Below are 14501 nucleotides of genomic sequence, written 5' to 3' on the forward strand. Positions count from 1 at the left end.
GATATATATGCGGTGAGAATAAATAAATATATAAGGTACTATATACACAGCATTATTGTACATGCTATCATACTGAGCTATGGGTTATACACAGGTGTATAAGTAAGTGTATATAGAGTGGTTATATGCAGGTATATTCAGACAAATATATATACTGAAAATATAAATGTGAATAAGCCGTATATACAGCACTGTTGTACATGCTATCATACAGAGTATATTGGTAGACTATAGTATGAGGTGTTAGGACCGGATGTTAACTCTGTGGGCCACACGTCTTAAGTCCACCACCTCTTCATCCTCAGTTTTCATTCTCTTACCTCCCCGGGGCATGTGGATGACAGCTGTGTGGCTTCTAAGTGAGGGGAAATGTCATCCATTTGGCTTTAGAAACTAGATTGGGGGGGGGGGATCTATTACAGGGGTTCCCAAACTTTTCAGGCCGTGACCCCCAAATAACGGTGTCAGAGAGCCACGATCCCCACTATTATAGGAGGTAATAATAATAATAAAAAAAAAATCTAAATGGAAATGTATGGTTGAAACATGCAAACGTTCAAACGCACACACACTAATAAGCATTGGAGGCTTTTAACCAGGGCCGGACTGGGGAAATCATTCAGGCCAGGAAATATAGTGCAAAATATAGCCCCAGTTAGGCCACTTTTTAAGCAGGGGGTCTGGGGGTCCCCCACCAGGACATTTCTTGTTACAAAGATTTCATTTCCTGCATTCTGGTGCAGGAATTTTTTTATTTGTACCCTTTAAATGCCAGTGTTTGTGATGGCATCACAAATTATTGTTAAAAAAACAGGCTAGCATGTATGATTAGCAACAACACTGATTTTGATGGATTTTCAGTTTTTTTGTAATGTCAGATTGAAAAAAATACAATCTTTTATTCAACTTCAGCCCTGATCATAACACCACATATTCATTTTATAATTCTAACCCTTTAAATGCCAGTGTGTGTGATGGCATATATTTGCAATATATCAAATGCAAAGTAGATTTTTCTAAGTTCAGTGGCCTGACTAAAATTTTTTTTAAGAAAAGATATATATATACATTATCTTGGATTTTTTTAAACTTTGTTTGTAATCATCTGGCGACCCGTCCCCCCCCCCGTCCCCCCCGCGGGTAAAGAGTAAAAATAAAAAACGTTTAAAATTATTTTAAAAGATCAACTAAAACAGTTACAGGTAGTCACACAATGGTCTGAAATCATATGTTTAAACATACCAAGGGAAGGGAGAACCTCCAATTTCAGAGAGAGTTGAAGGACATGCCATGAATTAGAGGCATCAAAGGGAAAATCTGACTTCCCTAGATCAGAACAAACTTGAGGAACCCTAAGAACCATCCAGTCATTCGATCGAGTTGAATAGGTTCCAATATTCCAATCTAACAGTGAAGAGATATTTGAATTTGCTGCAAATATCTGGCCTTATTTGTCAGAAGCAGGTGTTTTTACTGTATATACCCAGCAGTGTACCTCTCAGACCTGTGTTACCTTTTAAGTAATCAGACTTATATTCGGTCCATATACTATGACTTGACTTCAGTGATGCTGTTCTTCACTTCCTGTTACTGAATAAATCAAGAAGTTGCTATTCCAGCAGCCGACGTCGTCACCTGATCTCCAACATCCAAGCAACAGTAAATCCAATATCCATCGTCATGTGAGGAGAGGGAGACATGCGCTGGCAAGCCATGCTGTTCTCTCATTTCTTCTTTCCCCTCCAAGCTCTTACTCCGTTTACGCAACTTCGTTCCTTGGCACCATCCTAGACCCCCTATCAGCGCTGTAGCAGCAGCAGGGAGGAGGAACGCCTCTGGCCCGGGGGAGGTTTGGGACGGTTTTAGACTAGCTGTGTATTGTGCAACGTCGCGCGGCCTTGACGTGATGATGGGATCCGAACAGATGTACCCCACGGGGGGGACTCTCCTGCCTCCTGCCTCCGGACGAACGTGGCTCCAGACATGCCAGGGCTCGTCACACAGGCCCCTCTTCTGACGCTCGCCACATCACACCGTAATCATTGCATAATTCAATGTCTTTTTTCATGAAGATCTGATGACTGGTAGTAGGCGGCTATAAGGCTAATGATCGTGGATAGCGTTATTATCTCCTCACAGCTCATACTTTGTGGTGGGGAGCTTTCCTGGTGCCTCTACCCTGCTCTGACCTTCAAAGTAGAGCTTAACCTGTAATGGGATTAACATGGCGAGGGAGCTGCTCTGCCTATAGCCTAGCATGTACTACCGTAATTCCTCTAATAGTAACCCCGGCTTGTATTTGTTTCAACTGTAGCGGATACCAGGCTTGTATTAGGAGGAGGCATGTATAAGAGAGAGGCCTATATTTCAAATTTTCAAACAGATCATAATGAATAAATCAACATTTTGTGTCAGTTTGAACCCAGTAAAATGTACTGGGTTCATTTATTGAAACCAAGCAAGTACTGTATGAAATACGGTAGTAAACAGTGCAATTACAGGTGGTCAAAAAAAGTTAAATAAAGTAAAATAGTGCAATCACAATACTGGTATAATAATAATAACTTCGTTTTATACAATTCTGAGGTAGGCTTACTCTCTTGGTAAACATTAACACCATACCATTATATGGTATTTACTGCACAGCCAGGCCAGCATATAACAACAATAACTCTAATATACATGAAACCCGGCTTGTATTAGGAGGCCGGCTTATAATTGCTTAGCTCAACAGCGCACCCGGTCATTAATAGAGACCCGGTTTTTAATTGAATACCGGTTACTATTAGAGGAATTACGGTATTTCAGTACAGTACAGAGGATGGGCAACGCAATTAGCACTAAACACACACCAATGCAATGGATGTGCAGTACGGATTAAAAATAAACAAATGCATATTGGATTGCAGGATTCACTGGCTGTAGACAGGGTTGGCATGGTTGGTTACTATTATTTTGATCAGTAGCAAAGTCTCAAACTCAGTGAAGTAATCGGATTCCCAAAACTATAAAACAAACTTTAATTGAACAGTTCAGTTGAAAAGCATTATTATCATAATAATCTATCTTATTTATTTAATTGTGACAGTTAGTTGAGAAAGACAGCCCTAGTCAAACCGGTCTTCTGTAATGAGGTAAAAGAGGTAGTGCAAATGTAAAATAAATATGGTGTCATGTTTAAGTGTTTAAAGTGAATGTTTAAATCCCCCCCTACTGTAACGGTGTGCTATAGTTCACAAGCCTTCCTTCCTTCACGAGCCTAAACTCTGATCAACTCTGAACTATAGATCATACCATTGCACTTGCGGAACACGCACTGCCAGCCAGCCTTTATGCGACGGAGAGATTCAGATACAATAATAACACAAACGGTTCCAAATATATGAATGTTTGTCTGCATATTTTCACACCGCCAACAAAGTAGCCTATACTGTAGTGACATTCCACCCATCCATGGACTGTTCTCCCCTCCCCTGCCCTACCTCTCCCTGTCCTTGTATGTGTGTTCCTTGTAGGGCTGTCCCCGACTAAGGATTTGGATGGTCGACTATGATAGGCCAAAATGTGCCGTTAGTCGACTATTGGTCGACAAAAAAAAAGTATAATATTTTTACATTTTAAATTTTAAATAAAAAATTGTATCATTCCATTTGGGCTGTGGGGGGTGCTTAATGTCTGAAGGAGTCGACTGAAGGCTTCTTGTCCTCTGCAAAAGCATGCAATTGGTCCACTGATGGATACATCTTGATATTTGTCTAGTCTAGTGTGTTCATTAGATGGGTGAAATCCTCTTCAGTGCCTCTGTGCCTGTTTTCGTAGGCAGTTAGCCTCTGGTATGCATGCCATTAGCGTTAGCCACGCTTCTAGGCCTCTTTTCTTTTGGAAAGAATGATAAAAAAAATAAAAAAATATTCAATTTTTTTTATATATTTTTTATATATATATTCGACTAAGAGGTTGGCCAGTCGACTACGGCTCCTTTCGACCGATTAGTCGACTAATCGACTTATAGGGGTCAGCCCTAGTTCCTTGTCTCTCGGTCTCTTTGTGTTCTTTCTCTTTTCTCTCTCTTCATTCTGTCACGCTGTGGTTGAGACAATAAATCGACACAGTAAAGAACCCATCATGTGACTTAACTCTCTACCTCCTCCGCTGTGTCCATGCAGGCAAATGTGTGAAGTTCCAAAAGAGACCGGCCCCTCTGCCCACCTTGGAGAACGGCCTCCACAAGAGCTCACCCAACAACCGCAGGAGCGGCGGTGGCGGCGGCACCGGGCTCCAGGGGCCCCTCACCCAGAGGCCCCTGAGGGAGAGGATCATCCACCTCCTGGCCCTGAAGCCATACAGGAAGCCGGAGCTGCTGCTGTGGCTGGAGCGAGAGAGGGCCGGCCCCAAGGACAAGGCTGAGCCGGGCGGCACCGTGCCGGAGAGGGAGGGAGCGGACCCCAAGGACAAGGCTGACCTGGGGGCCGTGCTGGAGGAGGTATGCACACACAGATGCATGTGCCCTTGAGTGTATGTTAGTATGCACGTTAGTATGCACATGTTTACATACGTTGCCTTTACTGGCATTCATTCCCTAGCCGAACCCTTAACTTAAGCGTACCCTTAACCAATACATGCCTGTGCCTAACATTAAGGTTAAGGTTACGTCGAATTTCAAACACATTAATTCAGTTTAGTTTAAGTTTTTATTGCTTACTAATTTTGTTCACCTACACAGATTCTACACATTTATATAAACAGATTACGTAAGCACTTGCACACTGTTTGTGCATGTAGTCACACACACACACACACACTGATCTCAACACCCGCATCATGTACCAATCCTGCTACAATTATTACCAGGTTTCCCCCTTAATTTAACCCTTTCACCCCATGTGCTCCTTTTTGTAATTTCTCTCATTTATCTCCCATATGTCAGAGCAGTTCTCATTGATGGTTAACGCATGTCTTCATACCAGTAGCTTGGACTGGTGAGCCGTAATTTCATTGTTCATTCCTTCCATTTTTAAATATTCCATTTAAAATGCAAGATTTTAATATTCCATTTAAGACATTAGGGGACGGTGAAGAGCTAGATGTGCAGCTTTGTTCTGCACAAGTTGAAAGCTTGTTCAAATATACTTTTCTCGCACTTGACCAAACAACCAAACAACAGTGAAGATGAGACACAACCAGCGGTTGTATAACCTGTCTAATTGAGTGATGAGTCAGGAAATAAGCACAACCTCCTGATGACAGACACTGCCCTTCCCATCTTAGCTACAGCCTTATTCATATGACAAGACCAGGGCCCTCATTCATCAACGTGTCTTACGCACAGATTTGTGCTTAACCTGTGCGTACGATCATTTCTAAGCAAAGAGTGGGATTCATCAATTTCAACTTGAACTTGACTTAGTGCTTATGTCTACGCACAGCTCGGAGCACACTTAGCTGACGCCCAGTGGTAGAATATATTATTACAACAAGGAAATGAGCTTCTGTGCATTAGTTTCAACACTGGCATGTTCTGTATGAACCGTAATTCATTATAGTTCATTGTAAAATAGCAACAGTAGTGTAATTATGGTCAAAACCCTATAAATAGCATTTGGAATAATAGATCTTTCTCTCAGAATGAATGCAGCATGGTTTATATAGCGTTATCGGAATATACGGGGTGTAGGCTACTGACTGACTGCGCTCCGCGTATCTCAACTCGTTATTATTTTGCGCACAGACCGCAGAAACATGGGAACGTTTTGATTATATTTAAAAGGCTTTACGTTAAACGAAACAAGTGGAATTTCGAAGCTGTAAGCAGAATACAAGTCATATGAACACCCACGATATAGTGTTCTTCCCCCTTTTTACTGTATAAGAAAGAATAGAAAACGCATTGCAATGACACCAGATAGTGGACAGACGACAGACTATGTATATGATGGGATTCAAGTTCGCGTTTTTGTTGATCATAGGCATGCTGTCAGAGTATGATATCTTAATTAAACATTCTAGAACATTTGTCGTCACAGATCATGTCCTAATAGAACATAGGCTATGGCATGGTCCATCGTGATATTGTGTGGACTGTTATTACTGTACCGGTACCACCCATTGTGACAACAGCCTTGTGAGTCCCGCACACAAACATGATGGAATTCAAGTTCATGTATTGAAAGGCAGGCTACATCATACATGCAGTGAGATTCATTGTTCTTGTATATGCTCTCGTATTATTGTTTATATAGGCTACCCAATACTGACATCAAAATAGATTGTAGTATGCCTCTAGAAATCATATGCAGCAGGTAGAAAATTGACAGAAGATCCATCGCGATTTGGAATAAAATTGAGGAGAACTTTAATCCCTGGGTATTAATCAAACAACACGGGAAAAGGCAGTCATATTCCAGCGCGGTCTTTATTAGTGTTTGCGCTGCCCAGGCAGCAATGGTTAATAGATATCATATCCGACATCACGTAAGTGTACACGTCTGTGAGCCTGTCTCATGACACGCTTCCCTCGGCTTAGTCCATTTTTCCACATTTCATGGGGGTATTCCATTACCGTATATGGTTAATCGGGGCGGTTCTGGTATGCAAATACTTAAAACAGTGCACGAGCTCAAACGTAGGATCAAAGTCATATTCATCATGACAGGTGTGCGTAGAACCTGCGTACGCACGTGTGGTGAATCCCGATTTTTCTGTGCGTGCACTGATTCTACATTCTGTGCTTACGTGTGGAAATAGAACATATTCTACGTCACGTTGATGAATGAGGGCCCAGGTGTCCAGAGGGACACCTAAAAAGCTGGCTTCATGGACCATGCTCCAAAGCTATACCCTTCGTTGAGAGGGAGAGTAGCAAAGACAATACACTTGTTTTAGCCCCCGTTTAGACGGAAACGCTAGCAGGTGAATCCGCAAAAATATTTTTTCAGATGTGCCTTTCGTTTATACGGAAACGGCGTTTTTACGGGGTGAAACCGTAAAAAAGTGAGACCACCTTCCAGGGTGGAATTCCTAGAAACGGTAAACCTTTGCGCTCTCGTCTAAACTGTCAAACCGCATAAAACGATGACGAAAGGGTCGTCAAGGCTCTCGTCGCGCCTACTGCTTACATCACAGGCATGCGCCAGTAGCCTAGAAGCGTAAACAAAGCATGTCTGATTCTATCCATGGCGATCACCTGAAGGCTACATTGGCAGTACTTTTAAATACACAAGAATCTGTGCCGCGGCTATCACAACTATTATGACTGGACCCACTGTCTGTAAGTGACTCTGCTTTGGTCCAATCACATTCCCCACCCACACTCTGCGAATCAGAGGCAGAGTAGGGCGGGTCTTCACAGCACGTCATGTGACATATGCGCCAATCGTGTGACAGCGGGGCTCCGTTGTCTCGAGTTGTTACAGCCTCGTCTGCACGGAGAATTCCACCCCAAAACGCTCGTCTAAACGCAAAATTAAAAGTGAAACCGCAAGACGACTTTTGCAGTTTCTGTTCAGACTTCCATCCCAAAACGCTCGTCTAAACGTAGCCTTAGATACATTTAGCACTAGCCTATTATTTTCCACCCAATTACACACATTCAAGTTCACTTTACAGAACTTTATTTAGATTAGTGGACTTATATAATGTTGAATCATCAGCATACATCATCATAACTGCCCTGTTCAAAACAAGGGATAAGGCGTTAGTTTTGAGGAGAGGACCCAGGCAGCTTCCTTGTCGGTGAAAAACTACCATTCAAGGAAACACTGCACCCACAAAGTCAAGTAACTTTCCATCCAGCTGACAGCATTTTGCACTGAAGCTAGACGGCACCAACAACTATTTTATCATCAATTTGACTCATCCATTCAGCAGTCATTTGTGTTAATGCAATACAGGTTGAGTGGCCTTCTTTATAGGCATGTTGAAACTTGGTGTTGGGCCCATTGACAGAAACATTACTCAAAATAGAGTTTAAAAAAAGACCAGTCTTTCCATAAGTTTACTAAGAACAGGGAGAATACTAATAGGTCTGCTGTTCGCCGTACTAAGGTTCTTGGAATACAGTGGAAAACACTTTCCTTCATGCTGGTTCTGCAACATATTCAGCTGTCATTCTTACTCATTTACCGTGAAGGTTATCCAGTCCAGATTGTTCATCATTTGTTACTGACAGCAGACGTTTTTCTTTTACCTCCTCCAGTAGTAGTAGGTTTGAAGTTAAATCTACAATCTCTGTTTTTCATATACATATACATTCAACATACATTCTTTAATTCGTTTTTCTGATAGTTCACCATCTGAGGTGTTCATTTAATATATTAGAGACTATCAACCTTTTCAATAAAGAAGTAGGGATGCACCGAAATTTCGGCACCGAAAGTTTTCGGCCGAAAATGGCAAAAAATGGCTTCACCGAAAATATATCACCGAAACAGAAACAAGTTTCAAGTTTTCAAGTTTCTTTAATAGTTGTCATACAGAAGTACAGAATACTTTCATACAAAATGCTTCTTACTGTTACGCTCCAGAGAGTGTGCTAGACAAGATAGTATCAAATAACATAGTATAGCATGTAATTTAGAAGTAGAAAATGAGGTCACAGTGTTCAGTATAGACATATGTACAATGTTCGATGCAGAATAGACGTAACTGAGTTACCATATAATATACAATACTATGCAGTGTACTAATGTACAATACTATATAGTGCAAAGCAGAAATGGGATGAGGTACAATTTAGGTACAATTTACAGTAAGGTGTACGAGTTGTAGTGCAATCCTTCATCAATAAATATAAAGTGTGGGGAGTGGGTGCTACAGTGTGTTTGTTTAAAGTGAGTGTGTGCTATAAAGTGTGTGGAGTGGGTGCTACAGTGTGTTTGTTTAAAGTGAGTGTGTGCGTGTGGATGTGTGTGCTATGTGCGTTTGATGGTTGTTGTTGTGTAGTGTTCATTGTTCGTTTAGCAGCCTGATGGCCTGGGGATAGAAGCTTCTTCTGAGTCTTTCTGTGCTCGCCTTGAGACTCCGGTATCGCTTGCCTGACCGCAGCAGTTCAAAGAGGCAGTTGTTCGGGTGACTGGAGTCTTTAATGATTCTCTTAGCCTTGCCCCTGCACCGCTTGTTGTAAATGTTCTGGAGGGTGGGGAGCCCCCCTCCAATTGTGCGTTCGGCTGAACGTGTCACTCTTTGTAGTCTGCTTCGGTCTTGTGCCGTGCTATTCCCAAACCAGGAGGTGATGTTGCCAGTCAGGATGCTCTCTATTGTACATGAGTAGAAGTTCTTAAGGATCTTCTGACTGACTTGGAACTTCCTTAGGCGCCTGAGGAAGTAGAGGCCAACCTAACAACCTCGCGTGTTGTTGTGATGATGTCGCGCTGTCGGGAGTCGCGCTGTTTCTATGTAAACTCTGCGCGCAACGCGTCCAATAAATGCGTCTTTAACATGCTTTTATATCCTTATTTACTATATGCCCGTCGCGGTAGGAGTGATCTAATATGCATATTATTCGCGTGTTGTTGTGATGATGTCGCGCTGTCGGGAGTCGCGCTGTTTCTATGTACACTCTGCGCGCAACGCGTCCAATAAATGTGTCTTTAACATGCTTTTATATCCTTATTTACTATATTATTTACTTTGCCCGTCACGGTTAATCACTGAGTGATCTAATATGCATATTATTCAGAGCGAGAGGGGGGGTGGATTGTGTTTCTCACATTGACGCTGTCTGTCTGTCGCGCGTCTACTGTGCCAAAGTCAAGCGAGCACATTCAGCTGGGGACTAGAAAGGTGCGCTCAGTAGAGCACAGATGTCCGCTGCGGCAGCCAGAGAAAAGATGGAATTAATGTACTGTATGCATTCAGAAGGGCTGAATAAATGTTTTATGGACCCATAATAGTGATTATTTATTATTTAAGTTAAGTTTTGCCATAATCATATATTTTTCCATAATCATAATGTTCCACAACATTGGTAAAAAAAATCTATTCTATGAATCATTTTCGGCCTTTCGGCTTTCGGCCAACTGTTTTCTATTTTCGGTATCGGTTTCGGCCAAGAATTTCCCATTCGGTGCATCCCTATAAAGAAGTCATTAAAATAGTTGGCAATTATGTGGGGTTATGTAACGAATGCACCATCTGACTCTATGAAGGAAGGACTATTAGCTTTTAACCTGCCTAATATGTCATTAAAGGTATTCCATCATCTCTTTCCATCATTCTTCAGTTCATAAATCTTGTTTTGATAATGAGATATCTTTTTCAGTCTGTTCACTTTCGTGACATTATATTTCTGAGTGCACAGTATTTATTCCTGTAATTTAGTCACCTGATTTTATCGGAGTTAGTTTAATTTCATCCCGGCAAAAAGTTATCTTTACAGTGAACCGTTTTATTGGTGAATGTTTATCAGCAACAGTCGGTAACATTTCTGTGAACATCTGAAGTGCAACACCTTTATCATTCACAACACATACTCTACCACTGTAGATCTTTTCTTTTGTATCACCTTCACAAAAGGATTTAAATTATCTTTGAAACACAATCCTTGGCCCGACCTTCTGTCCTTGCAACTGCCACTATATTGTGGTTGCTAAAACCAATAGGGATGGATATGGCCTTTGAGCAGAGCTCACTGGCATTAGTGTAAATGGTCTATGCACGTAGATGATAGTAACCCCAGACATGTTGGAGCACACCCTGGTAGGAATCTTCATCACCTGAGTCACATTACATACATTCATTACAACTAGTAATCTCTCTTTCAGAGCACAGGTGGGAGAAAGTCGGTCAATGTTTAGGTCTCTATCTGTATCTGTAACTTTCTGAAGCATAACACATACATCACCAGTGTGTTGTACACTAGAGCCTATAGCAACAACCAACAAGTAATGGATTAATATGCAGGAAGTGAATTTGAAGCCAAAGGGCTTCTATCAGGGATTCATTAGATAATTTCTCACCCTAACTGTGTACATATATAGCGACTCACCCCCCCCCCCCCCCCCATGCTTATATAGCTACTTCAGAGTCTTCCACAGATATATCTAAATGTGTCTCTGAAATCACAATCACATTTATATTATCATTGTTGAGTAATATTGAGAGATTATGCACTTTATGCTTTAAACTACAGATGTTAAGATGTGCAATCTTTAAACCTTTCTCAAAACCCAGAGACATGGTTTATACAAAGTCACATTATAAACGCTGTCCTACCCGAGTTAAGAACCAAGCCAGTCTGCTCAGTTTGCCTGGGTCTGACCCCCTGGGCCAGCCTCTCTAACCAGTTTGTCATACTTCAGCCGAGGAAGCCTATTTTTTACTATGTTACTACTATATTTACTATGTCCGAAAAGTCTTCATTGACAAAGATGTTGGTTCCTTTTAGCCTTCTTGCTGCAGAGATGATGGATTATCTGTCTTTGAAGCATAGATATTTGATGATAATTGGTCTGGGTCTGCCATGTTGTTGGAATTGGCCAACTCTGTGAGCCTGTTCAATCTCCATGCATTCACTACTCAGGCCCATGTTATCTGCTATCGGTCTATATGCATAATTAATTGATCACTCTGTGTATGTGTGTGTGTGTGTGATTGATGGAAGAATCTGAATCTGAACGTATGTCTGTGCTTATGCCATTGAGTTCTGTTGGCTATGTTGATATTGTTGCAATCATGTGGTGTAAATCCTGTATGATAGAAGATATAGGCCTTAGGGCTGGGCGATAAAACGATAACGATAATCATCGCGATATATTTTAATAATCGATATCGATTGATAATGAAAATAAAATCAATAAAATCTTATATATATTTTTTTTTTACCTCTAACAGGGCAGTTTTATGGGATCATCCCTATGTTCCCCGGGTCCTATGTTCCCTGGGTTCTATGTTCCCCGCTTTGATTGATTAATAGATTGAAAATCTTTTTTTTTCAACAGGGCAGTTTTATAACCAGAGAAACAGTGGACAGACTATCTTGCCTGCAACTTAAAGTAATGGCTTTGCATGTCTAAATGACAATACTGACCAAATTGAGATTTTATTTTCTCTTGTCCATTTATTTTGTTTGCTTTCTAATGTAAAATACAGTTTGAAACCGTCTGTACACAGTTGGCTATGTGTGCTAGCAGAGCTAGACTCCAGTCACGAGTCACGGTGCACATGTGCGGTGGTTTGTCCACCAAAAAAGCGCCAAAAGATAGAAAAGAAACTAGCAGAGCCAGAACTATTCAACTCCCCTGGAGCCACAGCCAGGAGCAGAGAAGCCTGTTTACTTTAGCTTTCAAACCAGCTGCAGCCTGAGAACTGGAGTGTGAGGGGATGTAACACTAAAGATGGCGGCAACGACAAAGAATTGCTGCAAAATAAACATACATTTGTTGTTAAAAAAAAATTAAGATTTTTTTGTAATACTTAGAACAATATCGATAATTATAGATATAGAGTGATATCATATCATATCATTATCGATATCGATATTGTGATATCATTTTTGGCCATATCGCCCAGCCCCAATAGGCCTCTTGATAATGTCCTGAAGGTTGTGATTAGGCTGTAGCCTGTCGGTGTAAATCCTGTATCTCCAGGTGTTGCTAACAGATGCAGCACTAGTGTATTTTACATGCTTTTTTAATCTGAAAAAAGTGTCCCCACCACTTTTCAAAACAAAGTGAGGCTCTTGCTTAATTGATTCTCCATATTATAGTCCACTTTAGATGTAATCCCATCAAGTTCCACTCACGACTTGTTGATCTCCAATTACATTGCACATACAGTAGTTTCTTTTTCAGTGTCCTTTTGCAGGTCATCTGCATACAGTAACCCTGTGTGAATCGCAGGCTTGTTTTGCTGCTTGGTACTGTAGGCAGCCACGCTGCCTCGAGTCAAGTTGTGTGCCTCAAATTAAGCAACCAAACACACACCAAATGTTACTGTCTGCAGTGGCATGATGCTGAATAATTTACCACAGAAAACGTCTGTTGGGAAATAGTGAGGAATTATGAAGGCTACACACACAGGATACACACACATGCTGCACACACAGGCAACACACACAGGCTACACACAATTCTAGCCTTTGACAATTCTGCATCAATGCACAAAATGCTAAATTTATCATGTAAGTTCAGTGTTTGGTTCACTAATCCTCTAATAAGTCAATTCTGATTCAGTTTTTAACCATGCATACTTAGTGGTAATATGCAGTGAGAGACGTAAAAAAAAAAAAAAAAAAAAAATCACAATGTACTGAATAGTAGGGCTGCTCGATTATGTAAAATCATAATCACGATTATGTAAAATCTAAATCACGATTATGTTGGTCAATATTGAGATCACCATTATTTAACACGATTACTCACTCACTTTAGAAACATCATGCATTTATTTTTGTATATTTCCTTGAACTTTAAATATACAGTAATTCAACTGAAAAACCTGACCTCACTCAAAGGCTTAACCAGGCTTAAAAACATGACTTGGCTAAAAGTCGATTATCTTGTTTTCATAATCGTTTGCCAAAATCCTAATTGAAAAATCTTTTTTGATTAGTTGCCCAGCCCCTACTGAATAGGATTGAAACAGAAATTGTGATGCATGAAGAATCCTTTAATTGAATCGTAGTTCTAATAATCCGAATGGAATTGTGAGATCCATGGGGACCCCCCCCCCCCCCCCCATATTACCCAGCTCAACCAACATTTCACCTTCCTCATTGCCCTCAAAACAATGAAAACCCTCACGTCAGGTTCCCAGAGGGTTTCTGTTCTGTGTCTATCCAGCCAAGGAATACAAGCCACTGTATGTTTCAGCATATGAAAAAGGAAATGTAATTGTGTAAGAAATGAGCAGTGAGTTTATAAAGCAGAGATCTAACAAGGACTGTCAGCTTAGGACCACTCATGCATTAATTGAAACGTGATCTAATTTAGGGGCTGTTTATTCTATATGCCGTTTCCCAGCACACAATAATAAGTTTCGGTATTTCCTAAAACATGTGTGTGTGTGCTTGCTTCTTGCACATGCACACGTGTGCAGTGCATGTACAGTAAATAGGTTTGCTTGTGTGTGTGTGTGTGTGTGTGTGTGTGTGTGTGTGTGTGTGTGTGTGTGTGTGTGTATATTGCTTGCTTTTGATTATGTGTGCATGCATGTACAGTAAATAGGTGTGTGTGTGTGTGTGTGTGTGTGTGTGTGTGTGTGTGTGTATCTGCTTGTGTGTGCGTAGAGTGCATGCATACTGTGTGTGTGTGTGTGTGTGTGTGTGTGTGTGTGTGTGTGTATCTGCTTGTGTGTGCGTGGAGTGCATGCATACTGTGTGTGTGTGTGTGTGTGTGTGTGTGTGTGTGTGTGTGGGGGCACGTGCATTCATGCCTGTGTGTAATTAGGTCGGGCTGTAATTATCTCTGCTGGGGAGATTGTGTTTGCTGTGCGGGGCGGGCTGGTTCTGTCAGCAGGCTGCTGAAAGATGGATGGTCCTCAGAGAAAGGCAATCTGGCGAGATT

The 14501-nt window shown here is 41.2% G+C and overlaps 1 protein-coding gene across 1 annotated transcript in view; it reads left to right on the top strand.

Annotated features, from left to right (window-relative positions):
• LOC311223437 (RNA polymerase II elongation factor ELL-like) overlaps positions 1 to 14501 on the top strand; it is a gene marked incomplete at its 5' end in the record, with an annotated part of 117207 nt that overhangs the window by 77836 nt on the left and 24870 nt on the right. The window contains one exon of the mRNA XM_084308224.1: positions 4167 to 4483. Within this exon, the coding sequence (XP_084164350.1) occupies positions 4167 to 4483 (317 nt within the window). The remainder of the gene's footprint in view (positions 1 to 4166; positions 4484 to 14501) is intronic.

Source organism: Notolepis coatsorum (assembly GCF_963971535.1).
Source record: "Notolepis coatsorum genome assembly, chromosome: 2".
Classification (NCBI taxonomy): Eukaryota; Metazoa; Chordata; class Actinopteri; order Aulopiformes; family Paralepididae; genus Notolepis; species Notolepis coatsorum.